We start from the raw sequence: 27,946 nt of genomic DNA on the forward strand, positions 1-27,946 counted from the left end.
GATTGGCCATTAATTAGAAACTACTTGGACACGCTGCTCTTTTCAAGGCAAAAAGGGATTTTTAAATTTCTGACTCCAACATTTATAGGTTTCCAAAAGCGACAGTGGGTTGGAGGGTGACAGTGCCACCTCTCCAATGACACTGAACAAACCAACAGTCCATCAAATTTCTCCTCCTCCATAAAAGAATGCAAAACAATGAGTTATTTACAGAAAGTCTGTGAGAAAGTTCCTTACAAGAATGTAAACATCAGAAGGCTTGGAAAAATCTTAAAAATTCAGGGCGACACCGGTGCCCCGCTGTCGCTGGGTCCCAGTGCCGCTGTTCCCCGGGGTCCCGCGGTCTCCGTGTCCCGCTTTCCCGGGGTTCGGGGTCCCGGTGTGCCGGTGCCGCCGTTCCCCGGTGTCCCTGTGTCCCGGTGCCGCCGTTCCCCGGTGTCCCTGTGTCCCGGTGTCCCGGGTCCCGGTGTCCCTGTGTCCCGGTGTCCCGGGTCCCGCTGCCCGGCAGGCCCCGCGCGGAGCCACGTGGGCGGCGGGAGATTCAAACCTCGGGCGGAGCCGCCGCGGCCATGGAGGGAGCGGGGCCGGGGCGCTGTGAGTGACCGGCACCGGGGGGCACCGGGGGGCACCGGGGGGCTGAGAGGCACAAGGATGAAGGCAGCAGGAATGTCCGGGGTGCAGGGGACGGGAGGGGACAAGTCTGGGGTACAGGTAAGGCTGGGGGGACAAGGGATGGGGGAACAGGCGGGTTTGGGGTGCAGGGGAATGTGGGGGGACAGACAAGGCTGGGGGCCAGGGGGATGTGTGGGCAGGGGAATGAGAAGGGGACCGGTAAGGCTGGAGGGGCAGGGGAATGGGGGAACAGATAGGTTTGGGGTGCAGGGGAGTGTGAGGGGACAGGTAAGGCTGGGGAGGCAGGGGGATGGGGGAACAGGTAAGGTTGAGGGGGCAGGGGATGTGAGGTAGACAGGTAAGGCTGGGGGGCAAGGGAATGTGGGGACAGATAGGTCTGGGGAGGCAGGGGGATGTGGGGCCAGCTGTGGGGTGCACATGGGGACAGGGACTCTGGCTGTGCAGAGGGATGGGGGAGCAGTCGGATTTAGGGGTTCAGGGGGAACAGGTAGGTCTGCGTGTGGGTAGAGGGACGTTGGTGGCAAGGTGCCAGGCCCCTGGGGACAAACTGGAGGGGATGTATTTTGAGGGATGGTTTGTTGGGAGGCAGCCAGATGCCCCCCAGAAGTCATGGGTGCCTCCAGCACCAGGAGCAGGGTAAAAGGACCCCAAACCTGTAGCTGTGTTCCCCTGAATGCTTGCTCTGTGCCCTCCCCCACTCCAGTGCCAGCTCTGATGGCCGTTATTTGGGAAAAAGGGAAATTGGAAACTTTCCTTCCACTGCCAGAACTGTGATGTTGGTGCCACTCCCACGACGGCTGTGGGAGGCTACTGCACCCAAAGCCTGGCTCCCTTTCCCAAATCTTAGTTTCAGTGGCCATGGGGGCTTCAAAAAGCCTCCCTGCGCAGGGGGCTCTGAAGGGAGACCTCCTTTCTGCCCAGGTGAGCGCCTGACTGCCGATGAGATGGACGAACAGAGGAGGCAGAACGTTGCCTACCAGTACCTGTGTCACCTGGAGGAAGCCAAGCGGTGGGGCTGCATTGGGGACATCCTTGAGCTCACATTTTGGGGGGAAAAGGGGTGGTAAGGGGAGGGACAGGGGGAGTGGGTGGGGAATGCCCATAGTGCTGCAGAATGCTGCTTGGATCCTGTGGCTTTATGGCTCCTCAAAGCTGGTTGGGGGGTTGTGGTTTTTTATGGGGGGACACTCAGCCCTCCACCCAAACTGAAAACCACCCAGCAGCAAAAGCCTGAGGGCTGAGCTCCCCTGCCAGGGGGGATTTATTGGAATGGAGTTGGGGGTGATGTCGTTTGGGTGCTTTTCTCTGGGGGTCTCTGCCATGCCCTATCCCTTGCCTGGCAGCTGGATGGAAGCCTGTCTGGGTGAGGAGCTGCCCCCACCCACGGAGCTGGAGGAGACCCTGCGCAACGGGGTCCTCCTGGCCAAGCTGGGCCACTGCTTTGCCCCTGCTGTTGTCCCACTGAAGAAGATCTACGACCCTGAGCAGACACGGTACAAGGTAAGGCTGTGGCACCAGAGGAAGGTGTGGTAGCCCTTAGGGTGTAGCCCCAAACCTTTCCCTCTCTGGTGAGTGCAGAGTGAGGAGGGACTTGCTGACAGCTGTGACGGTGTTCACAGGGGTCTTAGGATGAGGGAAGAGACGAGGATCTGACTCCGTGTTTCAGAAGGCTTGATTTATTATTTTATAATATATATTACATTAAAACTATACTAAAAGAAGAAAGGATTTCATCAGAAGGCTAGCTAAGAATAGAACAAGAAGGAATGATAACAAAGGTTTGTGGCTTAGGCTCTCTGTCTGAGCCAGCTGACTGTGATTGGCCATTAATTACAAACATCCAACATGGGCCAATCCCAGATGCACCTGTTGCATTCCACAGCAGCCGATAACCATTGTTTGCATTTTGTTCCTGAGGCCTCTCAGCTACTCAGGAGGAAAAAATCTTAAAGAAAGGATTTTTCATAAAAGATGTCTGCGTCAGACAGCAGTCACTGAGGGACTGCTCTGTAAGGGGGGCTGCAATGGGGTCCCTGGGGATCACAGGCATTGCCTCTGTCTTTGACCTCCTGCCTTGGCTGGGTTGCTCTAGGGGCAAGGGGGACCCCGGGGATGGGGAAAGTGGGGTTCAGCCTGACCTCAGCTCCTCTCTTCCAGACAGCTGGGCTGCACTTTCGGCACACCGATAACATCAACCACTGGCGTGATGCCATGAGCCACGTGGGGCTTCCCTCGGTAACACCTCCCCTCTGCTCTTCTCAGCCTAGGGGCACACTGGCCTTTGCCTTGTGGCACTACTGGGGTGTGCTGGTATGGCAGGGGGGCTTTGTCTTTGCCCCCACTCTTTGACACCAGCCAACGCTGGGGACTGTCTCTCTGCCATTTTCCCTGATGTGTCTCTGTCTTGCTGGCAGATCTTCCACCCAGAGACCACTGACATCTATGACAAGAAGAACATGCCCCGGGTGGTCTACTGCATCCATGCACTCAGGTGGGTGCCCTGGCCTGGCTCTCATGGAGTGTGTTCATGCTCATCAGCCCTTTGGTGGTGTCACCTTTCAGCCTCAGGTGACACAGAAGCGTCAGGAGGGCTGTCACCGTGTGGGTTTGTATTTCAGCTTCTACCTCTTCAAGCTGGGGCTGGCTCCTCTGATCCAGGACTTGTATGGGAAAGTGAACTTCACAGGTATGTGCAGGGACACCTGGGCTGGGACTTGCCAAGGGGGGTTTGCCACCAGTGCTCTGGGGTCCCATGGAGTGAAAGCCTTGGATGCCTTTTGCCAAAGCTGCCTCAGGGATGCTCACCCCAGTGTGGGGGCTTTCTGCACCCCTCTTGGTCTGGCAGGGGAGTGGGGGCTCTGCTGGCTGCCCCTGCTCCAGCACTGGGCTGTGGGGCTGGTGCTGAGCTGTGCTGCCTCTGCTCTGCTCCAGAGGAGGAGATCAACAACATGAAGCGGGAGCTGGAGAAGTATGGGCTGCAGCTGCCTGCCTTCAGCAAGATTGGAGGCATTCTGGCCAACGAGCTCTCTGTGGATGAAGCAGCAGGTGATGGGTGCCTGGTGGGGAGCAGGGTGTTAGCCTGTAGCAGGATTTTGCCTCAGCTACCAAATCTTCTATTTTTGGGGTGCATAGACAAAGGAAAGGATGATGAATCTGACTCCATGTTCTTAGAAAGCTAATTTAGTATTTTATGATACTATATTGTATTGTATTTTCAAAAGCTAAAAAATATTTTTAATATATATATAAATATATAAAATATATATTATATATACATATAAAAATATATATATTTTAAAAATATATACTATACTAAACTATACTAAAGAATACAGAAAGGATACTTACAGAAGACTAAAAGATAATAATGAAAACTCATGACTCCTTCCAGAGTCCTGACACAGATTGACCTTAATTGGTCATTAAGTCAAAACAATTCACATGAAACCAATGAAACAACCACCTGTTGGATAAACAATCTCCAAACACATTCCAAAGCAGCAAAACACAGGAGAAGCAAATGAGATAATGTTGTTTTCCTTTTTCTCTGAGGCTTCCAGCTTCCCGGGAGAAGAATCCCGGGCAAGGGGATTTTTCCAGAAAAATATGACTGTGACAAACTGAATGCCAAATTTGGGGCCAGGAAACTGGGAAGGGGTGCCCTGGGAGGTGATGGTGGTCTGGGATGCACCTGGTTGTTCTCTTTGAGCCTGGCACAAGGCTGCAGGTGCTGGCACAGCCATTGCTGGGCAGCAGCAGCAGCTGGGGTTCTGCATTCCCTGGGTTGCTGTGAGACTTCCCAGGTGCTGGGAGCTCCAGCTGGGTCCCAGAAAGGGTGGGTTCCCACCATTGCCTGTGGAATGTCTTGTCCCACTGCGTGCAGGGATAAAGCAGATGGTCCCTCCTGCCCCTCTGTGTCCCATCTCACCCTCTGTGTCCCTTCCTGCAGTCCACGCTGCTGTGCTGGCCATCAATGAGGCGGTGGAGCGAGGGGTGGTGGCCCAGACCATGGAGACCCTGCAGAACCCCCACGCCATGCTGGTGGGACTGCGCCAGGAGCTGGCAGGTGCCTACCAGGAGGTGCTGCACCAGGCCAAGCTGGAGAAGGGCAGCAGTGCCAGGAACAGGGTGAGTGAGGAGGGCACAGGGGGCTCTGGGGTGGATGGGAGAGGAGCAGCCCCTTTGCTGATGGGGAGGTGGAGGGGTCCCTTGGCTGAAACACAGCCTGGGAGCCCTTGTGCTGAGCAGAATCATCTCAGCAGGAGATGTTTCCTCTTTGGGGGCTGGTTCATGTGACAGTGTCCACAGGGGTCTGAGGATGAGGGAAGAGACGAGGATCTGACTCCATGTTTCAGAAGGCTTGATTTGTTATTTTATGATATATATTATATTTAAACTATACTAGAAGAATAGAAGAAAGGATTTCATCAGAAGGCTAGCTAAGAATAGAAAAAGAAAGAATGATAACAAAGGCTGACTGATTGGCCATTAATTAGAAACAACCACATGAGACCAATCACAGATGCACCTGTTGCATTCCACAGCAGCAGGATAACCATTGTTTACATTTTGTTCCTGAGGCCTCTCACCTCCTCGGGAGAAAAATCTTAAAGAAAGGATTTTTCATAAAAGATGTCTGTGACAAGTTCACCCAGGGATTGGGGTTGGGAAATGAGCCCAGGCATCTGCAGGGGACCCCACTGTGCATGGTGGGGTGTGCTTGGGCAGAAAGCTCAAGCTGGGGAGTCCCTGTCCAGTGCCCACAGGTGATCCCTGAAGGAGAGGACGTCTACGACTGGTGTCTGACCCAGGCTGAAATCCAAGGCAACATCAACAAAGTGAATGGTGAGCAAAGCTGGGCCTTCCCTCTGGGGGTTCTCCAGGGTTTATGGTGGGACCATGGTAGCCCTGGGCATGGGGAGAGTGGTGGGCATAGCAGAAAGAAGTCTGCTCGGGCCAGCCTCAGACCTAGTGGGGAGAAGGGCTGGGTGTGCATTTCTAAGGAGAAATTAAAATGATGGGTATGCAGGCTTTAGCCATAGCTGCCTTGCAGCCCTGTGGGATGATTTACCTGCTCACCTCTGGGGTGAACTGGCCTCTTGCAGTGCGTGGAGCCCTGGAAGAGGTGGACAATGCCCTGGAGAGACAGGATGTGCTGGCACTGCACTGTGCACTGCAGGAGCCCAGCCTGGCCCTGCGCTGCGTCCAGCGTGACAACCTCGAGCTCTACCTGGAGCAGCTCAGCACGGACAGGGAGGAGAAGGCACTGGTAGGGGCTGGCAGGAGCACTGGTAGGGGCTGGCAGGACCTGGGGTGCAGGGTGCTGGTGCTGGGGGGGCAGCCCATGCTCCCCAGGAAGAGGGAGGGCCCACGGTGTGACGGTGGTCACAGGGGTCTTAGGATGAGGGAGGAGATGTAGATTTGACTCTGTTACAGAGGCTTGATTTATTATTTTATGATATATATTACATTAAAACTACACTAAATGAATAGAAGGAAAAGTTTCATCTCAGAGGGCTAGCTAAGCTAAGAATAGAAAAAAAAAAAGAATGGTAACAAAGGCAGCTGCCTCAGACTCTCTGTCTGAGTCAGCTGGGCTGTGATTGGCCATTAATTATAAACAACCACATGGGACCAATCACAGATGCACCTGTTGCATTCCACAGCAGCAGATAACCTTACCTTGTTTACATTTTGTCCCTGGGGCCTCTCAGCTTCTCAGGAAGAAAAAATCCTAAGGAAGGATTTTTAATGAAAAGATGTCTGCGACACCTGGGCTGGGGAGTTGGCAGCTTTCTGCCAGGGGTCTGGGCACGGCTGCTCTGTGAGCACAAGCATGGTGAGCTGTGAGAGCTGACAGCCCTCTCTGCCTGCTGCAGGAGCTGGGCTACCTGGAGCTGCTGGAGCAGGAGGAGGTGCAGGCAGGGATCCTCACAGCAAACCGGAGGGATGAGAAGGAGCGAGCCAGTGAGTGCCTGGGTGAACTCTTACTGCAGCTTCTGCTGCCCAGGAGCTGCTGGGCATGCTGGCAGCCTGGCCCTGAGGCAGGGCACAGCCCCTCTGTGCCAGCCCCCTGTGTGTCCCTCAGTGCTGCAGGCTGTCGGCCGCATCAACGCTGCTGTCCGCCAAGGGATGCCAGCCAAAACCTTGGAAGCTCTGCTGGACCCTGCAGCCCAACTGCCTGATGTGCACAGCCCTGCTGCACCCCTGTACCAGCAGCAGCTGGCCCTGCTGCAGAGGCAGCACCCACGGGTGAGACACCCCAGGGATGGGCCATGGGTGCCCTGGACAATGGGTAGGGTCGTCCCTTGCTGGGCCTGGGGTGCTTCCTTTGCTGCTGCTCCTCTGGGGAAGCTGGGCCTGGAGGGAGGAGGAGGAGGTGGAAAAGCTTTGGAAGCTCTGCTGGACCCTGCAGCCCAACTGCCTGATGTGCACAGCCCTGCTGCACCCCTGTACCAGCAGCAGCTGAGGATGAGGGAAGAGACAAGGATCTGACTCCATGTTTCAGCAGGCTTGATTTATTGTTTTATGATATATATTACATTAAAACTATACTAAAAGAGTAGAAGAAAGGATTTCATCAGAAGGCTGGCTAAGAATAGAAAAAGAAAGAATGATAACAAAGGCTTGTGGCTCAGACTCTCTGTCCGAGCCAGCTGACTGTGATTGGCCATTAATTAGAAACAACCACATGAGACCAATCACAGATGCACCTGTTGCATTCCACAGCAGCAGATAATCATTGTTTATATTTTGTTCCTGAGGCCTCCCAGCTTCTCAGGAGGGAAAGTCCTAAGGAAATGATTTTTCATAAAAGATGTCTGTGACACCCAGGGATGGGCCATGGGTGCCCTGAACAATGGGTAGGGTTGTCCCTTGCTGGGTTTGGGGTGCTTCCTTTGCTGCTGCTCCCCTGGGGAAGCTGGGCCTGGAGGAGGAGGAGGAGGTTATGTGGGTTCAGTGTCTCTGCCTGCTCTGTGCAGGGCGAGTTGGCACAGGAGGAGCTGTTTGTGGCTGTGGAGATGCTCTCAGCTGTGGCCCTGGTTAACCAAGCCCTGGATGCCAGGAACCCCAGCAGGCTCTGGAGCAGCCTGGTCAGCCCTGCCCTGGGCCTCTCAGGAGTTGAGGATGCAAATGCACAGCGGTGAGTTGGGCTCTCTGTTAGGGGCTGGGGTGAAGAAATTTTGTGGAAAGGGCTGGTCACGGTGCCTGGGCTTTTTGTGGCTTATTCCAGCAGCCTCCCTATCCTGTGCCTTGCCTCTCCCCTCTGAAGGATCTGCTCAGAATGCACCAAACCCTCCTTGGAATGCACTGAGCCCTGCTTGGAATGCTTCAGGTCATTGCCTTGTTTCTCTCCTGCAGGTACTTTGATGACTTGCTGCAGCTGAAAGTCCAATCGAGGGAAGCAGGAGCCGAGTTCCTGAGCTGGAACGACATTCAGGACAGCATCAACAACACCAACTCATCAGTGCAGGATGAAACCGACCGTGAGTGCTGCCCACACAGAGTTTGGGCATGCAGGGGGTGGCAGATATCCTCGGAGGGAGGTTGCACTGGGATTCCATCCCCAGTAAGACACCGGAGAATCTCACACCACCCTGGGCTGTGATTCCCTTGGTGCCTGGAGACCAGAGGGGTTGAAAGGCGGGGATCCGAGGGGTTGAAAGGCGGGGATCCGAGGGGTTGAAAGGCGGGGATCCGAGAGGTTGAAAGCGGAGATCGGAGGGGTTGAAAGCGGAGATCGGAGGGGTTGAAAGGCAGGGATCCGAGGGGTTGAAAGCGGAGATCCGAGGGGTTGAAAGGCGGGGATCCGAGGGGTTGAAAGTGGAGATCGGAGGGGTTGAAAGGCGGAGATCCAAGGGGTTGAAAGGCGTCTCCTCCCTTCCCTGCCCGCAGGTGTCCGTGCGCTCCGGCTGCTGAACGAGGCGCTGCTGCAGGAGGACCCTGAGGTGACACTGGCGGCACTATTGCTGGTGCCAGCCCTGCCCGACGTCACCCTCCCCACCGCCCCGCGCTACCACAGCGTCCTCGCCCGGGCACGGAGGCAGAAAATCCAGGTGGGGGGGGTCATCAGCTGTGGGGACCCTCCATGGCAGCATGGCAAACCCTTGGGACCGTGCCTTGGTCACAAGACTGTGAAATAACCCCCCCGGGGTTATTGATATTATTGTTATTTTTATTACTACTACTACTATTACTATTATTATTACTATTATTATTATAGATAATAATATTATTATAGATATAATATTATTATTGTAGATTAGAATATATATATTAATTATTATATTTTTAATTAGTTGTTAATATTATAATTACATTATTATATTACACTATTATATTATATTTTATCATATTTCATTTTATTATTATTGTAATATTATTTTATTATCTATTATTATATTTATATATTAGTTACTATTATAGTTATTCTATTACATAAATACATTTTATTTTATTAATTTATTATTACTTTAATTATTATTGTTGTTATTTAACTATTATATTTATAGATTATAATATATCTAGATATTGATTATTATTATATTTATTTATTAGTTACAATTACATTATTATATTATATTTTATCATATTTCATTTTTTACTTGTTATCATTATATTATTATTATTATTATTATTATTATTATTATTATTATTATTATTATTGTTATTGTTGTTGTTGTTGTTGTTGTGTTGTTGTTGTTGTTGTTGTTGTTGTAAAGCAGGAGGTGCCCAGCTCACCAGAGCCCATCTCCCCCATCTCCCAGGCCACCCAGGACAGTGGAGCTGCTCTTTGCTGGGAAGAAATCCAGGAAGGGGTCTGCCAGGCCAACCAGGACACAGTGGCAGCCAGGAGGAGTGAGTGCTCTCCCCATGTGGGTGCTGCTGAAGGCTGGGGGACAAGAAGGGGCTGATGTGAGCCCCTCTGCTCCCACAGTGGCTCTGGGCATAGCTGCCATCAACCAGGCCATCAAGGAAGGGAAGGCATCACAGACAATGAGGGTGCTGTGCAACCCTGACGTGGCCCTGCATGGGGTGGTGAGTGCCTGTGCTGAACCCTACCAGGAGCAGCTGGCGGCTCTGATGGCCACCAAGGGACCAGCAGGTAAAACCCTGGGGGCTGCAAAACCTCCCCTACCCCCGGTCAGGGTGTTCTGGGGGGGCAGCACCCTGCAGCAGCTCCCATCCATCCTGGCATGCAGGGAGCACAAAGCCATGCTGGGTCAGGCACAGGCTGCTGGATGGGGCCGAGTTCTACCTGAACCTGCAGACCTTGGAGGGCAGCTGGCAGTGCCCACGCCATGGCAGCTTCTACACCACGCACCTGAGCAGGGAGGAGATGCAGGTAAGGCAGGACGGGCTGGGTGGGTGTGATGGTGTTTGCAGGGGTCTTAGGATGAGGGGAGAGATGACATATTCCACCATCACAGGGTGCTCCAAACCCCCTCCAACCTGGCCTTGGAGACTTCCAAGGATGCCACAGCTGCTCTGGGCACCTGTGCCACGGCCTCTCCACCCTCACAGGAAGAATTTCCTCCCAATATCCCATCCATCCCTGCCAGCTGGCAGTAGGAAGCCATTCCCTGTGTCCTGTCCCTCTGTGGGCACAGGGAGGTTTTGTTTCACCTGGACCAGCCCCAGCACATCCTGTCCAGCACCCAGGCACCACCAGCACTCCCTGCATGGCACAGGGCATCACTGTGCTTGCATTAATGCCCCCAAAGGGCATCACTGTGCTTGCATTAACCCCCTTGCACACCCAGCTGTGATACAGCATCCCCAGGGCTGTGCTGAAGGTGCCACCTCCCCAGGTCCCTCAGCAACTCCAGTCTTGCTCCTGCTCCCTCCTCACTCACTGCCAGAATTGCCTCCAGGAGCACAAAGGAGCTGCCAGATGGGTGGACTTTGGGAAAAAAAGAAAAATTAAAGTTTAAAAAAGAAAAGGAATGAGGGAGTGTGACGGTGTTCACAGGGGTCTTAGGATGAGGGAAGAGATGAGAATGTTGACTCCATGTTTCAGAAGGCTTGATTTATTATTTTATGATATATAATATACTAAAACTATACTAAGAGAATAGAAGAAAGGATTTCATCAGAAGGCTGGCTAAGAATAGATAAAGAATGATAACAAAGGCTCGTGACTGACTGAGCCAGTTGGACTGTGTTTGGCCATTAATTAGAAACAACCACATGAGACCAATCACAGATCCCCCTGTTGCATTCCACAGCCAGCAGATAATTATTGTTTACATTTTGTTCCTGAGGCCTCTCAGGACGAAAAATCCTAAGGAAAGGATTTTTCAGAAAATATGGCTACAGGTGGGCAGCGCTGGCACTGAGCTGGTGCTGCCTGGTGTCCTTGCAGTCTGTCATCACCCGAGTGACGCTGGCCCACGAGCGGGAGCGCCTGTGGGCATCCAGGGTGGCGCTGGTGGTGAAGCTGCAGGCGCGGCTGCGCGGGTTCCTCGTGCGGCGCCAGCTCGCGGCACGGCGCCACGTCCTGCAGGAGCAGAGGCCAGCTGCCATCAGGATCCAGGTGACACAGCCAGGGCCTGTGCCTGCTCTCAGCACAGCCACACAAACCAGGGGCAGCTGCTCGCAGCACCTCGCAGCCCTGGGAGGGGTCAGTGCTTGCTGCTCTCTGGTTTTACTGCCAGGCCCCCTGAGGCCCTGCAGAGAGCAGTGAGGGGCTTGTTCCTCTCACAGTGGCTGCTGGTTTCCTCTTTGCCCATGCTGTGTTATTCTCTTTTCTCATGTGCTCCCTGAAAAACCAATGCAGTCACAGTGACCTCACCCAGGTGTCTCTACCTGGTGTAGAGAGGGGTCAGTGCTTGCTGCTCTCTGGTTTTACTGCCAGGACCCCTGAGGCCCTGCAGAGAGCAGTGAGGGGCTTGTTCCTCTCACAGTGGCTGCTGCTTTCCTCTTTGCCCGTGCTGTGTTATTCTCTTTCTTCATGTGCTCCCTGAAAAACCAGTGGAGTCACAGTGACCTCACTCAGGTGTCTTCTTGTGCCCAGGCTTGCTGGAGGGGATACAGGCAGCGCAGAGCTTACCTGCACAGGCTGCACTACCTGAAATCCAACACAGAGGCTGCAATCAAGGTTTGAAGGATTCTTTCTTCAGCCTTTGTTCTCATGTTGGGCATTGTCACCTGCTTGTTCAGCTTGTGAGGGTGGCATCTACCCCTGCCCAGCGCAGAGGAGCCAGGGGGGATTGTGGCAGCTGGGCCAGGGCAGTGTGTGAATGCACAGGGGAGAAAAAAATCATACAATAGAATAGTTACCATGGGCTCACTGGGGCTGGAAAAGCCCTTGAAGATCACTGAGTCCATCTCAGCACTGCCAAGGCCACCACTAACCGTGTCCTCAAGTGCCACATCCCTATGGGTGTTAAATCCCTCTCAGGATGGTGAACCCACCACATTGCTGGGCAGCCTGTGCCAATGCCTGACCACCCCTTCTATGAAGAATTTATCCTTAATATCCAACCTAAACCTCCCCTGGAAGTTCTCATGATCCAGAATCCAAATGCTTGAACATCTCTCCCAGATCCAGGCAGCTGTGAGGATGTGGCGGGCACGGAGGAAGTACCAGGAGAGGCTGCATTATTTCAGGCAGAATGTAAGGGATGGGATGGGATGGGATGGGATGGGATGGGATGGGATGGGATGGGATGGGGTCAAACAGCTCCTGGAACTCTGTTGGTGTGGATGTAGGGGGATGATCTGGAGCAGTTGGATCCCTGTCCCCGAGTGCTCTCAGTGCAGCTGGAAGAACTGATTCATCCTGGCAGGGGGGACAGATGGGAAGGAATAGGTACCTGGTGGGTCTGGAAGCCAAACTCTCAGGTTTTGTGAAGTGTGAGGAGAGCAAAACCACTCCAGTTCCATCAAAAAGCAACAATGACTTCAAGATGTCCATTAAAAGGGGAAGGAATTTTTGGGGGAGAAAAGGGGAGGGTGTCAGCTGTAGGAAGTGAAGTTGCACTCCTGGAGTTGCTGCAGCTTCTGATATACAGTGAGTGGAGGGGAATGACCACTGAGAAGGGCAGAATCCCACAATCTCTCCTGTTTTGTCCAGACTCTCATCCCAGGCCTTAACACATTCCTGGCAGTGGGACCAGGCAGCAATGTGCTTGCCCAGCACTCCTTCACTCCCCATGTGTGTTAGGGACACCATGGGAAAACACCTCCCACCCCCTTGTTTGTCTTGGCAGATTAAAGCTGTAATTAAAATCCAGGCTTTTGTGCGAGCCAACAAGGCCCGTGGGGATTACAGGCTGCTGGGTAAGTGTGTGCCTGCTCATTGCTGCTCTGAGTGTGATGGCTAATTGGGAAGGGGACTCTGCCTCCAAAAGAGGGAAGCAGTTATGAGCAGGGCTGCTGGTGGCCCCTTGGCAAGGACAGCATGACAGAGCCTTGATGGTCCTTGATCATCAGCTCTGGTGCTGCCCCTCTGCCCCCAAAACTTCCTGGAGGTTTTTGCAGTGTGGCTGTGTGCTGTCCCGTGCCCTGGTGCTGCAAGGAGATGCTTTTTGGGGAGGAGGATGGGGTGTCTGAGGGTCTGTGGTGGGGGAAATTATTCATGGCCTTACTGGGCATTGCTGCAGTCCACACCAAGAGCCCACCCTTGAGCATCGTCCGGCGCTTCATCCACCTGCTGGAGCAGAGCCAGCACGACTTCTGGGAGGAGTCAGAGGTGCTGAGGCTGCAGGAGGAGGTGGTGAAGAGGATCCGTGCCAGCCGGCAGCTGGAGAGCGACCTGGACCTCATGGACATCAAGATTGGGCTGCTGGTCAAGAACAGGATCACTCTGCAGGTACAGAGAGAGGGGGAGGACTTGGCTGCCTCAAGCCAGCCTGCCCTCCATGGCATTGCAGCTTGGGCTTGTCTCTGCTTCACTTTTTAAGCAGTTGGAGGGCTTGGGGAGCACTAGGGTGTTGTCATCTTATTCCAAAAGTTCCGTGGTGATTTCTCATGGGCATCTCCTTGCAGCACTGACTCATTCTTCCTCACATCACAACCAAGGAGCTCCAACTTCCTTCTCTACCAGCTAACCCACTCTTCTGTAGCACTCTTCTTCTTCTTGGACACAGCTGTGGACTATTAAGGGCAGGCCTGTTCCTAATCTTTGCTGATTGGTACATCTGCAACTCCTCAGGTCTCAGAATCTCTGCTGGCCACAGTGACTCTGTGTACAAGTCTCTTTTCCCAGCCTGGTAGTCAAAGAAGGAGTCAGGATTCTTTTGTTCTCGTTCTCAAGGTTGTTTATTATTTCTTATCTATAAAATTCTTTCTCTGACCCACTGAGGTCTGTTCAGCAGGTCAGACAGAGGCACACTGGTGTTATCTTTTTATACTAAAAACTATGTGTACATTACTTACCATAACTTCCCAATACCTATCACCCGTGATAGACAGTGAGTTTCTACCTTCAACCAATCCAAAAGTGCCACCATCACAGCAGAAGATGGAGGCTAAGAAGAAGAAAGAGAAGGACTGGACACACTGAGATTTCTCCATCTTGCCTCCTGAGCCCCCATTCTAAAAACCCCAAAAATCTATTTTTCACCCTGTGATAAACTATTAGTCTGCTTAAACAATCTTGACTTGTAATTCTTCATATAAGGTTGGTATTTTTTTCCACATGTCAAGATCAAAGGCACAGGGGTTTTGGGCTCTGTGCCAAGGTCTCTGAGCCCCTTGGCAGGGGTTTGAGCCATCCAGGGCAGCCAGAGGAATTTCCTGTGTTCTCACTCAGGGCTGAGATTGCCTTCTGCACTACTCTCCTACATTCTGTCCCTCCACACTGGGGTGCCTCTGGCTGTCCCAGAAACTGGTCAGAATTCCAGAGCTTCAGGCAGACCCCAGTGCTTCTCTCCCCCCACCACAGGAGGTGGTGTCTCACTGCAAGAAGCTGACCAAGAAGAACAAGGAGCAGCTCTCAGAGATGATGTCCATGGACAAGCAGAAGGGCCTCAAGACACTCAGCAAGGAGAAGAGGCAGAAGCTGGAGGCCTATCAGCACCTCTTCTACCTGCTGCAGGTGGGGCTGGGTGTGGTGGTGTTCACAGGGGTCTTAGGATGAGGGAAGAGATGAGGATCTGACTCCATGTTTCAGAAGGCTTGATTTATTATTTTATTATATATATTATATTAAAACTATGATATATATTATATTAAAACTATACTAAAATAATAGAAGAAAGGATTTCATCAGGAGGCTAGCTAAGAATAGAAAAAGAATGATAACAAAGGTTTGTGACTGACTGCGACAGTCTGGATAGCTGGACTGTGATTGGCATTGATTAGAAACAACCACATGAGACCAATCCCAGATGCACCTGTTGCATTCCACAGCAGCAGATAATCATTGTTTACATTTTGTTCCTGAGGCCTCTCAGGATATTCTCCTCAGGAGAAAAAATCCTAAGGAAAGGATTTTTCAGAAAATATCCTGGCTACACTATGGGGCTCTGCTCTGTCCCCCACAGCTCGGGGGGCAGTGCAGGGACCTGGCCCTTGGCTACCCCACCTGAGCCAGCTTGGTGTCCCTCCTCCCTGCAGACACAGCCAGTGTACTTGGCCAGGCTGATCTTCCAGATGCCCCAGAACAAATCCACCAAATTCATGGAGTCGGTGATCTTTACTCTTTACAACTACGCTTCCAGCCCACGGGAGGCTTATCTGCTGCTGCAGCTCTTCAAAGTGGCACTGCAGGAGGAGATCAGGTGGGTGTCCTGCTGTGGGAAAGGCAGGAGGAGATCAGGTGGGTGTCCTGCCCAGGGAGCATGGAAAGGCAGGAGGAGATCAGGTGGGTGTCCTGCTGTGGGAATAATGAAAGGCAGGAGGAGATCAGGTGGGTGTCCTGCTGTGGGAAAGGCAGGAGGAGATCAGGTGGGTGTCCTGCTGTGGGTATAATGAAAGGCAGGAGGAGATCAGGTGGGTGTCCTGCTGTGGGAAAGGCAGGAGGAGATCAGGTGGGTGTCCTGCCCAGGGAACAGGGAAAGGCAGGAGGAGATCAGGTGTGTGTCCTGCTGTGGGAATAATGAAAGGCAGGAGGAGATCAGGTGGGTGTCCTGCCCAGGGAAAGGCAGGAGGAGATCAGGTGGGTGTCCTGCCCAGGGAAAGGCAGGAGGAGATCAGGTGGGTGTTCTGCCCAGGGAAAGGCAGGAGGAGATCAGGTGGGTGTCCTGCCCAGGGAACAGGGAAAGGCAGGAGGAGATCAGGTGGGTGTCCTGCCCAGGGAAAGGCTGAACTGCACCAGCTTGGATGCTGTTGTCTCTGCTGCCTCCTGCTTGGAGTACACCCAAACACTGCTCCATCCCCTCATCCCCTCTGTCCCCAGGTCCAAGGTGGACCATGTTCATGACATCCTGACGGGCAATGCCACGGTGATCCGGCTGCTGGTCGGCTTCTACCGCAACCTGCCTGGGCAGAGCGCCCTGAGGCACATCCTGGCTGGCCCCGTGCAGGAGGTGCTGCAGGACAGCACCCTCAGCATCAACACTGACCCCGTGGACATCTACAAGGCCTGGATCAACCAGACTGAGTCGCAGAGTGGGCACAGAAGGTCAGAGCCTGAGGAAGAAGGCTTGGCTGGGCCACAGGGTGTGGGCATTGAGATGGTGATGGGGTCCTGTGCTCTCTTCACAGCAAGCTGCCCTATGAGGTGAGCCCTGAGCAGGCTCTCAGCCACCCCGAGGTCCAAAGGAGGTTGGACATTTCCATCCGCAATCTCCTGGCAGTAACAGACAAGTTTGTCTCTGCCATCACCTCTTCTGTGGACAAGATCCCGTGAGTATCCCCATGGTTTCTGTGCCCACCCCAGGAGTGCTCTGGGCTCTCAGGTGTCTCCAACAAGGCCTTAGAAAGGAGGTTGGATTATGGGGGGGCTTCCTGGCCCCTTTGCTACTGTAGGACTGAGTTACTGCACTGTCAGCAAGGGGAACCCCAAATATCAGCAGCACCTCGTGGGCTGGCTTGTTTCTTGTTTTTCTGCTGTTTCTGGGCAGTTTACTGCTGACATTGAGATGCATGCCAGCTTTGTGGTGATCTCAGAGGATGAAGGCCTCCTCCAGAGATGCCTGGATTGGCAGCAGGGTGGGGGGAAGGAACTGAGGGGTGCTGTAGCTGCCAATCGTACCTGTGGGCTTCTCCATCACCCCAAAGCAGGGAAAGGCAGGAGGAGACCACCCAGCTGGTGGTTTGCTGCTTCCTGGATGATGGGTAGTAGGACTGGGTCATTGGGGTGGACTCACATGCTGATGGTCCTCTCCCTACCTCTCCTCAGCTATGGGATGCGCTACATGGCCAAAATCCTGAGGATGTCCTTGGTGGAGAAATTCCCCAAGGCCTCAACAGAGGAGGTTGATAAGGTACCGTGGGACTGGGGCACCTGCATGGTTTGGTGGGGCTCAGCTGTACATGAAAGGCCACCAAAGGTCCTCTTGACTTAAAAACACCTCCAAGTCAACATTTTCCTTGAGCCACTAAGGAAATGCCAAGGGTGGGCTTTTCCCTGCACTGCCATCTCTTTCAGGAGGGTCCTACCATGCAGAGCAAGGATGAAACCTCCTTCCCTGCTGAGGTGTCACCTCCTTGGGCCCTAACCAAGGATGAAATGTCCTTCCCTGTGATGGGAAGTTTTCGGACTGGGGAAGAGACGAGGATCTGACTCCATGTTTCAGAAGGCTTGATTTATTATTTTTTGATATATATTACAATAAAACTATACTAAAAGAATAGAAGAAAAGGTTCTCATCAGAAAGCTGGCTAAGAATAGAATAGCAAAAAATGATAACAAAGGTTTGTGGCTTGGGCTCTCTGTCTGAGCCAGCTGACTGTGATTGGCCATTAATTAGAAACAACCACATGAGACCAATCACAGATGCACCTGTTGCATTCCACAGCAGCAGATAACCATTGTTTACATTTTGTTCTTGAAGCCTCTCAGCTTCTCAAGAGAAAAAATCCTAAGGAAAGGATTTTTCATAAAAGATGTCTGCGACACTTCCCTGCTGAGGTGTCACCTCCTTGGGCCTTAACCCAAATGCTCCCCAGCCTGTCTCCATCCTAGATCGTGGGGAACCTGCTCTACTACCGCTTCATGAACCCAGCAGTGGTGGCCCCTGATGGCTTTGACATCGTGGACATGTCGGCGGGGGTGGCCCTGCGCCCCGAGCAGCGCCGCAGCCTGGGCGCCATCGCCAAGGTGCTGCAGCACGCCGCTGCCCACAAGGCCTTCCAGGGGGACAGTGCCCACCTCTGCGGGCTCAACCAGTACCTGGAGCACACCCACAGCAAGTTCAGGTGGTGGTCATGGGGTGGGAGGGTGGCTTGGAGCCCGTGGTAGGGTTATGGGGCTGAGCAAAGGGGTCTGTCCCTGCAGGAGGTTCATCTCTGCTGCCTGCTGTGTCCCTGAGCCTGAGGAGAGGTTTGACATGGATGAGTACTCAGAGATGGTGGCAGTGGCCAAACCAGTCATCTACATCACTGTGGGGGAGCTCATCAACACGCACAAGGTCAGGGCATAAAGCTCAGGGCGAGCTCTGTTTCCTCTGCTCCCACCCGCTGGGCTTTCTGCTGGGTTTCCTCCCATTCTTCTTCTGTATTCCACCCCTGGCACAGCTTCTCTCTATCTGACCCTTTTTTCTCTTCTAAGCAAGGAAATAACCTAGATTCTGCAGGTTTGTCCTTTTACAAACCTCAGATCTTCTCCATCCCCTCTTGGGTGTGAATGGTGGCCCTCCCTCACTCTCCATTTGCATCCTCCTTTGCCACTGATTCATCCCTTGCATGTCCAGCTCCTGCTGGAGCACCAGGACTCCATCACATCACACCCCAGTGACCCCCTGCACGAGCTCCTGGAGGATCTTGATGAGCTCCCTACAGTCCAGTCCCTGCTTGGTAGGTTGGATTCTGGGATCTGATGGGAGGAGGGTGGACGTGGGCACCCTTTCCTTGCACAAAGCTTGAGCTGGATTGCTTTGGGCATGGAAAACCAACCCTCTAGATCCCAACAAAGCTAGCAGGGCTCTCTGTGCCCTCACAGGGGACAGTGTTGGCAGCCTGGCAGACAGCAGTGCTGAGCAGCTCTCCCAGCTCAGCAGAACAGAAATCTCCCTCACCCTCACCAACAAGCTGGTGCCAGTGGCCAGCAACGAGGAGAGTGACATGAGGAGCCTGCTGCTGAGGTGAGGATGGGCTCTGGGGGCATCAGGAGGGTACTGGGATGCTCAAGGAGGGCAAAAAACCCTTGGGGGGCAACTGAATATTGGGTGGAGGGTGATGGTCTGGAGCAGATTCCTCACATCTCCCTCTGGTCTCTAGCACCAAGCAGATGCTGGTGGATTTGATCCAGTGCCAAGCAGGAGATTCCCTCCCAGACATCTTGTGGACACCAGCCTCAGAGCATGAGGTGGGATGTGTGAGGCTGCTGCTAGGGATGAACTGAAAAACTTGGTGGGCAAAGGGTGAAAAAGTTCTCAGCAAAAAGCTGCCCTGCTCCTCTCAGAGGTTTGGCCACTGCTCTTGTGATCCAGCAGTGCCTGGACTCTGTTTTTTCAGAAAAATCACCTGTTCTGGGCCACATCAAAGTGTGGGTGGAGGAGTTCTATGGTAAATTCAAGGTGACTCCTGTGGCAGGGAGAAATGATTAATCTGACTCCATGATATCAGAAGGCTAATTAATTACTTAATTATACTATATTATTCTGCACTATATCTAAGCTGAAACTGCACAAGCACTCAACTGCACAAAATCGTGTGACTATCAGGATCGTTTGCAGAGATTGGTCAAGAAAACAAAACACCATCACTTTGGTTAAACCATCTCCATATTGCATTCCACTTTGGCACAGCACAGGCACAGCAAATGAGATAAGAATTGTTTTGATCATTCTTTTCTCTGCTTCTCTCAGGTTCAGAGAATGTGAATCCTGCACAGTTCGCTTGTTCCATCTCTGTACCCCATTCCAGCTGTGTTCTAGGCTGACCCTTTCTCATCTTTAGGAAGCTGCCCATGAGCACCTGGTGTGCCAGCGAGCTCTGTGGGATGCCCAGTCCTCTGCCCAGCTGAAGCACCACCCCTGCCTGGCTGCCAACAGCCAGCTCTCCATGGAGGAGAAGAAGCGCAAGGTCATCCGCAACCTGCGGCGCTTGGAGAGCCTGGGGCTGGTGCACTCTGCCAGCCACTACCAGGAGCTCATTGATGAGCTGGCCAAGGTGTGCTGAGCTGGGAATCACCCCTAAACCCCCAGAGCTCCTGCTCTGGTAAAGCTCCTCATGACAAACATTGGTTTTCTGGTGCTGCTGTTTCCTGCAGGACATCCGGAACCAGCGGCGGCACCGGCAGCAGCGGCGCGGGGAGCTCCTGAAGCTGAGGCACACCCTGGAGGGCCTCGATGCCAAGACTCTGTTTTATGAGGAGCAAATTGATTACTACAATCAGTACATCAAGACCTGCCTTGACAACTTGGCAGCCAGCAACAAGTGAGGTTCCTTACCAAAAATCAGTAATTTTTTAAAGAAAAATGTTGTTTGTTTTCATTGCTCTCTGGTTGTTGTGAGTCCTGGAGATGTTGGGGATCCAAGGGGTCACAGATGGCCAGAGGTGAGCTCTCAGCATGTGCTCCCTTCTCTTCCAGGGGCAGTGGGAAGAGCAAGAAGCTGCCATCTCTGCACTACACAGCAGCCCAGCTGTGGGAGAAGGGGGTGCTGCTGGAGATCCAGGACCTGCCACCCAGCCAGTGAGTGGCCCTGCCCCAGGGGAGGAGCTCCTGCTTGGGGTTATTCAGTGCAGGGCCAGGAGCTGGACTTAATGCACTCAGAGATCCTTGTGGGTCCCTTCTGATTCAGGATATTCCGTGATTCTATGAAAATTTGGGCAGGTAGAGGAAAATAACTGAGGAGGAGGAGGATGCACGTGGGCCACTGTTGTCCTGCTATGTGGGACAAGTTTTGTGTAGGAAAGTTGGGATTTGCAGTGGGGTCTGGTCTGGCTGCTGTGCTGATGCACTGGGTGGGTGAGCTGCTCCCTGGCTGTGTTAAAGCTTTTGGCAGTGAGTGGCTCTGTCTTCTCAGGCTCAAGAACGTGGTTTTTGACATCATCCCCTGTGAGGAATCAGGGAAGTTCCAGGTGAAAGCCAAATTCATGGGGATCGACATGGAGGACTTCCAGCTGCATTACCAGGTGGGAAACCTGTCCTGCAGCTCCTGGGGCTCACAGGGATGGGGACAGCCAGGGTATGTGGGGCTGGCTGCTGTCCCCACACCTGCAGCTCTTGTGGGGACTTGGAGCCCATGTGAAGCCCTGCCCTCTTGGGGTTTATGTGGTTGAGATGACCACCAAGGTGTCAGAAAGTCTCATTTTCCCAGCCCTGAGACTGAAGAAGGAGTCAGGATTCTTTGGCTGTGGTTTTCAAGGTTGTTTATTCTCTGTTATCTCTAACATTCTTTTCCTGACCTGCTGAGGTCTGTCTGGCAGGTCAGGTTGTGGCACACTGACTGCCCTCAGGGTGGTGTTAACTTTTTATACTAAAAACTATCTGTACATTATTCACAATGATATTCCAATACCTATCACCATGTTAGACAGTGAGTTTCTACTCTAAACCAATCCTAAAGTGCCCTCATCACCCAGAAGATGGAGGCCAAGAAGAAGAAAGAAGGACAAGGCACGCCCAAACCCCTCCATCTTGGCTTCTGAACCCCCATTCTAAAAACCACAAAGTTTCACTTTTTCACCCTGTGACAGACAAACTATCATTCTACTTAAACTCTTGTGGCTTGTAAATCTTCACATAAAGTTGGTGATTTTCTCCATGGGTTAAAATCAAAGGCACAGGGGTCTTTGGCTTCATGCTAAGGTCTCTGGGCCCCCTGCCAGGGTCTGGAGCCCTCCAGGACACCCAGAGGGATGTCCTGGGTTCTGACACAAACCCAGCTCGCTGTGCCCGGGCTGGGCACCCAGCAGGGCTTCCCTGGCAGGGCACAGTGCCAGTGACAGTCCCCTCTCCCACAGGACCTGCTGCAGCTGCAGTACGAGGGTGTAGCGGTCATGAAGATGTTCCACAAGGCCAAGGTCAACGTCAACCTGCTCATCTTCCTCCTCAACAAGAAGTTCTTCAAGAAGTGACAGGGTCAGGGGTGGGGCTGGAGGGAAGGGGGGCAATAAAAACCTGCCAAAGAGACCTCAGGGTTGGTGGTGCCAGGGCAGGGGAGCTGCTGCTGGCCATGGAGCTTTCCTGCATGGATTCAGTGCCTGACTGGGGAACTCAGGGCCCAGCCCCAGCCCTGGGCACCCCGAGCTTGGTACTGAACCAGTGCCCAACCTCCCTGCAGGAGGATGCACTGCCAAAGCTTTTGCAGCTTTTAAAATCTATTTAATCTGGGTGTTTTGGCTGTTTAATTCCTGTGTTGCCAACAGCCAGCTGCCCACTCTGTATTTCTGGACACTACACAGCTTCTACTGATATAATAAAGGTATCTTATTTATCTATATATCTAATCTATCTATCTATATATAGATATATATCTATATTTATATATATGTATCCATACATATAGATATGGGTATCTATCCATATCTATATTTATATATGAATATAGAAATATAAAAGAAATATATATATATATATCCAAATCTATATACATATATATATGGATAGGTATATATAAATATAGATATAGAAAAATATATTTCTTATATAAATATATTTCTTCCTCACACTAAGGCTTAGGAAATGTCAGAATCAGTTTTTATATGGAGGGTTAATGAGAAGCCAGAACAGAGAGGCAATAACTGCTTGTGGAGACACCTGTGAGCTCTTCTCTGGTACATTGAGGTGCAATAGAAAAATTTTAATTTTATGCCGAGGTTTACACGTGTGAAGTGTTGGTTTATAAAATGCTGTAGGTCTCCCTCCCTGCTCAGTAACTGCTGTGGGACCTTGGGGCAGCTCAGGGGTACCTGATCTATTGACATCCAAGCTCTGTCTTGTCTTTGGAAAGTCATGTTTATTCGTGAGGTTTTTATGTGTTTTATTTTCTCTTCTCTCATAGAAAAGCCTCAAACTGTGCTTATTCTGTCCCCATCCATGCTGCAGGGGAAGTTTTTTGGGGAATTGGAGTAGGAATCTCCCTCCCTGCTCAGTAAATCCCATGGGACCTTGAGGCAGCTCAGGGGTACCTGATCTATTGACATCCAAGCTCTGTTTTGTCTTTGGAAAGTGATGTTTGTGAGGTTTTAATGTGTTTTATTTTCCCTCCTCTCATAAAAATGCCTCAAACTGTGCTTATTCTGTCCCCATCCACGCCGGATTGCTGCTGTGCTGCCTCTGCTTGTAAAGATGTAAATAAAGACGTATCAGAAGTAAAAATAAAGATGTATCAGGAAATGCAGAATTTCTCTGGATGATCGTTTCCCTGTGCTCCTCTCCCTTTGTTTCCCAGGGTGTTTGAGGCTGCTGACATTTCCTGCAGTTCCTGGCCAGGGAGCAGCCACTGCCAGCAGTGCAGACTCAGGTGCTGAGGCACCAGCTCAGCTCTTGCACTGAAGGGAATTTAGGCCACTTTCAGACACACTTAATTCTTAAATAAATACTATGATTATGTCTCCTAAAGACTATGATTATATCTCTACAGGAATGAAGTGGGATCAAGCTGCAGCACTTTGCTGTGTTTAAAATAGGACCAGGCTGCCATTAACCTGTTGGATGCTGCACCATCTGCAGGGACAGGATACTGGGGAAAGTTGCTGCTGCACAATTCCCATTACCACATGGGTTTTTATCTTCTGCTTACCATATTTGTTTATTTTTTTCCCTGCTTGCCTTTAGAGGAGGATCCAGCATGTCTCTGGCTGTGGTTTGCTGCTGCCAGCCTCCTCCCCCAGCCGCCAAGCAGCCACTGGCTTTGCACCAGCAGCATTTGGCACGTTGAAACCCCTTTTTTGGGGTGCTTTGGGGCTGGAGGGGAACCCTGAGGTAAAGAACTCCACCTCATAACACCAATCCCAGCTATTCACTAAGCACAGTTGCAGCATGGGCTGCAGGGGACTCGGTGTTGCTGTGGAAAAAGTGATTTTTATTTTTTTGCTTTTGGCTCCTGGAAGTCGTGCTGTGGCCAGCCATGACTCAGAATCAGGGTGCCACCTCTTGCCTGCTGCCCACACGCTTTGGAGAGGAGCTGGGAGGGGAAAATGAATCCCTGGGAGTGCTGGAGGAGGCCTGGCTGGCTGAGCTCCACTAGATGTCATTGCAAGCTGGGGAGAGAAGCGCTCAGTGCTGGGTGAGCACAGCCCTGTGAGGGCTCCGAGTGGCTGCAGAGGCTCAGGGTGGCCCCAGCTCCAAGGATGGATCCCCCAGGGCAACCCCAGGGCTGAGGGTTGGAGGTGCAGGAGCTCCAGCACAGCCCCTGCTGAGCCCTGGGGCACAGAAAGGGATCTGTGAGGAAAAGCAGCTCCTGCCCCAAGCTGACACCATCCTGAGGTGGTTATTGGGGAAAAGGAGAAAATTTGGCTCCCTCTGGGGTTTGTGTTTCATACCAGAGAATTCCACAATGGTTTGGTTCAAAGGGACCTTCAAGCCCATCCAGTGCCACCCCTGCCAAGGGCAGGGACACCTCCCACCATCCCAGGGTGCTCCAAACCCCTCCAACCTGGCCTTGGACACTCCCAAGGATGCCACAGCTGCTCTGGGCACCCATCCTCACAGGAAGAATTTCCTCCCAATATCCCATCCATCCCTGCCAGCTGGCAGTAGGAAGCCATTCTCCTGTGTTCTGTCCCTCTGTGGGCACAGGGAGGTTTTGTTTCACCTGGACCAGCCCCAGCACATCCTGTCCAGCACCCAGGCACCACCAGCACTCCCTGCATGGCACAGGGCATCACTGTGCTTGCATTAATGCCCCCAAAGGGCATCACTGTGCTTGCATTAACCCCCTTGCACACCCAGCTGTGATACAGCATCCCCAGGGCTGTGCTGAAGGTGCCACCTCCCCAGGTCCCTCAGCAACTCCAGTCTTGCTCCTGCTCCCTCCTCACTCACTGCCAGAATTGCCTCCAGGAGCACAAAGGAGCTGCCAGATGGGTGGACTTTGGGAAAAAAAAAAATTAAAGTTTAAAAAAGAAAAGGAATGAGGGAGTGTGACGGTGTTCACAGGGGTCTCAGGTTGAGGGAAGAGATGAGGATCTGACTCCATGTTTCAGAAGGCTTGATTTATTATTTTATGATATATATTATATTAAAACTATACTAAGAGAAGAGAAGAAAGGATTTCATCAGAAAGCTGGCTAAGAACAGAAAAAGAAGGAATGATAACAAAGGTTTGTGTCTCAGACAGAGTCTGAGCCAGTTGGACTGTTTGGCCATTAATTAGAAACAACCACATGAGACCAATCCCAGATGCACCTGTTGCATTCCACAGCAGCAGATAACCATTGTTTACATTTTGTTCCTGAGTCCTCTCAGCTCCTCAGGAGGAAAAAATCCTAAGGAAAGGATTTTTCATAAAATGTGTTTGTGACAGAGGGAGGGTTAAGAAAACTCTGTGTGTGTAAGTAGGTGCATGTGGAGAGATGTGTGAGAGAGGGAGGAAATTTGGGTACAGCAAAGGCTTTCAGCCTTTCACATCTCACCAGGCTGGTTTGGTTGGAGTCCTGCAGCCCAGAGTGTCTCTACAAATTCCAGAATGTCCCTATAAACCCCAGGGTGTCCCTACAAACCCCAGAGTGCCCAGGGGTTCTGCCCCACAGTTGGCACAGGCTGCTCTGAGGGATAACTCTGCTGTTCCCTTCTGATGGCAGCAGCTTTCTTGTGGGAGAGAGGGGGAAAAAGCACAAAGCAAAGCAGGGAGAAAATAAGAGGGGAATGTTTGCCGACTGTCTGCTGTGTGTTGTTGGTGTTTGTTGTGTTTCTGTGGTTGCTGTGGCAACGCTGGCAAGGGATGCCAGGCTGCAGCACGGTGGGTACCAGCACAGCATGGTGAGGAGCTGGGCATGGGCTGCTGGGTGAGGCTGGGCAGGGCATTTGTGGGGTCACATTTGGGGCACAGCTCAGCTCCTGCACTGCTGGTGAGCCTGGGGTGGGTTCTGGTTCACATCCCAGGCCTGGGGTGGGTTCTGGTTGGGTTCTGGTTCACATCTGAGAGCCTGGGGTGGGTTCTGGTTCACATCCCAGACCCTGGGGTGGGTGTGGGTTCACATCTGAGAGCCTGGGGTGGGTTCTGGTTCACATCCCAGGGTCTGGGGTGGGTTCTGGTTGGGTTCTGGTTCACATCTGAGAGCCTGGGGTGGGTTCTGGTTCACATCCCAGAGCCAGGGGTGGGTGTGGGTTCACATCCCATGTTCTGGTTGGGTTCTGGTTCACATCCCATGGCCTGGGGTGGGTGTGGGTTCACATCCCAGAGCCTGGGGTGGGTTCTGGTTCACATCCCATGGTCTGGGGTGGGTTCTGGTTCACGTCCCATGGCCTGGGGTGGGTTCTGGTTGGGTTCTCTTTCCCATCCCAGGGCCTGGGGTGCGTTCTGGTTCACATCTGAGAGCCTGGGGTGGGTTCTGGTTCACATCTGAGAGCCTGGGGTGCATTCTGGTTCACATCCCATGGCTTGGGGTGGGTGTGGGTTCACATCCCATGGTCTGGAGTGGGCATTGGTTCACATCTGAGAGCCTGGGGTGGGTTCTGGTTCACATCCCAGGCCTGGGGTGCATTCTGGTTCACATCCCATGGCCTGGGGTGGGTGTGGGTTCACATCCCATGGTCTGGAGTGGGCATTGGTTCATATCTGAGAGCCTGGGGTGGGTTCTGGTTGGGTTCTGGTTCACATCCCAGGGCCTGGGGTGGGTTCTGGTTCAATATTCTGGTTGGAATATTGAACATAGGAATACAAGGCTGTTGGAATATATTGGGATATATTGGGATATATTGGAATACAGTAATGCTGAAATTTAGGAATGTTGGAATTTAGGAAAACGGGGCTGTTGGAATATTGAAATCTAGGAATATTGAAATCTAGGAATCTTGAAACATAGGAATATTGAAATACAGGAATATTGCAGTATAGGAATACAGGACTGTTAGGATATGGGAATGTTGGAATATTGAACATAGGAATACAGGGCTGTTGGAATATTGGAATATATTGGGATATATTGGGATATATTGGAATACAGGAATGCTGAAATTTAGGAATGTTGGAACTTAGGAAAATGGGGCTGTTGGAATATTGAAATCTAGGAATATTGAAATCTAGGAATCTTGAAACATAGGAATATTGAAATACAGGAATATTGCAGTATAGGAATACAGGACTGTTAGGATATGGGAATGTTGGAATATTGAACATAGGAATACAGGGCTGTTGGAATATTGGAATATATTGGGATATATTGGAATACAGGAATGCTGAATTTAGGAATGTTGGAATTTAGGAAAACAGGGCTGTTGGAATATTGGGATATATTGGGATATATTGGGATATATTGGGATATATTGGGATATATTGGAATACAGGAATGCTGAAATTTAGGAATGTTGGAATTTAGGAAAACAGGGCTGTTGGAATATTGAAATCTAGGAATCTTGAAACATAGGAATATTGAAATACAGGAATATTGCAGTATAGGAATACAGGACTGTTAGGATATGGGAATGTTGGAATATTGAACATAGGAATACAGGGCTGTTGGAATATTGGAATACATTGGAGTATAGGAATGCTGAAATCCCAGAGAGGGATTTGGCCTAAAATCAGGGCTGGGTGAGGGCTGTGCCCCTGGGAGCCAGCAATGCTCTGAGCAGCTCCAGAGATGAGGGTTAACCCTTTGGGGGCTGCAGGGATGAGTGCAGGGGCTCCTCAGGGCTGTGGGCATTGCCATCCCCCCAGAGCCTGCAGATCCTGGGTTTGGGGAGGGATTTCAGTGGTTTGGGGGCTCTGCCCGGTACTAAAAGGTTTCAGCCTTTCACTGGTCAGAAGTGCCAGTTTAATTGGATTGTTTAATTGCTGCATCTCCAAATGGTGATTTTTTTTAACAGAGAGGCCTGATGAGGAATCCTGCCCTGAAAACTGGAAGCTGACTCATTCTCCTCCAAGTCCTGGGGTCATTGTTATAATGCAAACAAACACAAATTCCCACTGCTGGGCTCTGGGAACGTGCTCCATGCAGGCCAGGGACCCAGGAAAGGGCTGGGTGTGTGCTGCTCCCCCTGCATCCTCCCATCCTTGGAGCAGGGGGGGCTTTGGTGGCACCTGGGGTGGGAGCAAACACAACTTTAACTCTGATGGGGTATGGAAAATCCAAAAGTGCAGAGATTTT

At 51.8% G+C, this 27,946-nt stretch overlaps 1 protein-coding gene across 1 annotated transcript; it reads left to right on the forward strand.

The window, feature by feature from the left end:
• Nucleotides 1–1,560: 1,560 nt before the first annotated feature.
• On the forward strand, nt 1,561–21,769 carry IQGAP3 (IQ motif containing GTPase activating protein 3). Its single transcript, XM_058821608.1, has 37 exons — nt 1,561–1,642; nt 1,977–2,133; nt 2,791–2,868; nt 3,048–3,124; nt 3,252–3,319; nt 3,565–3,678; nt 4,583–4,761; nt 5,391–5,478; nt 5,739–5,902; nt 6,513–6,600; nt 6,722–6,885; nt 7,617–7,777; nt 7,996–8,120; nt 8,530–8,690; nt 9,402–9,492; nt 9,572–9,739; nt 9,837–9,979; nt 11,000–11,170; nt 11,651–11,734; nt 12,182–12,253; nt 12,849–12,918; nt 13,242–13,450; nt 14,525–14,677; nt 15,199–15,362; nt 15,980–16,204; nt 16,288–16,428; nt 16,925–17,009; nt 17,711–17,943; nt 18,023–18,155; nt 18,438–18,540; nt 18,686–18,827; nt 18,964–19,051; nt 19,645–19,857; nt 19,958–20,124; nt 20,280–20,381; nt 20,716–20,824; nt 21,656–21,769. The coding sequence occupies exons 1-37, from the start codon at nt 1,578–1,580 to the stop codon at nt 21,767–21,769; spliced, it is 4,869 nt and encodes a 1,622-aa protein (XP_058677591.1). The 5' UTR covers nt 1,561–1,577.
• Nucleotides 21,770–27,946: the final 6,177 nt, after the last annotated feature.

Source organism: Ammospiza caudacuta, chromosome 30 (genome assembly GCF_027887145.1).
Source record: "Ammospiza caudacuta isolate bAmmCau1 chromosome 30, bAmmCau1.pri, whole genome shotgun sequence".
NCBI lineage: Eukaryota > Metazoa > Chordata > Aves > Passeriformes > Passerellidae > Ammospiza > Ammospiza caudacuta.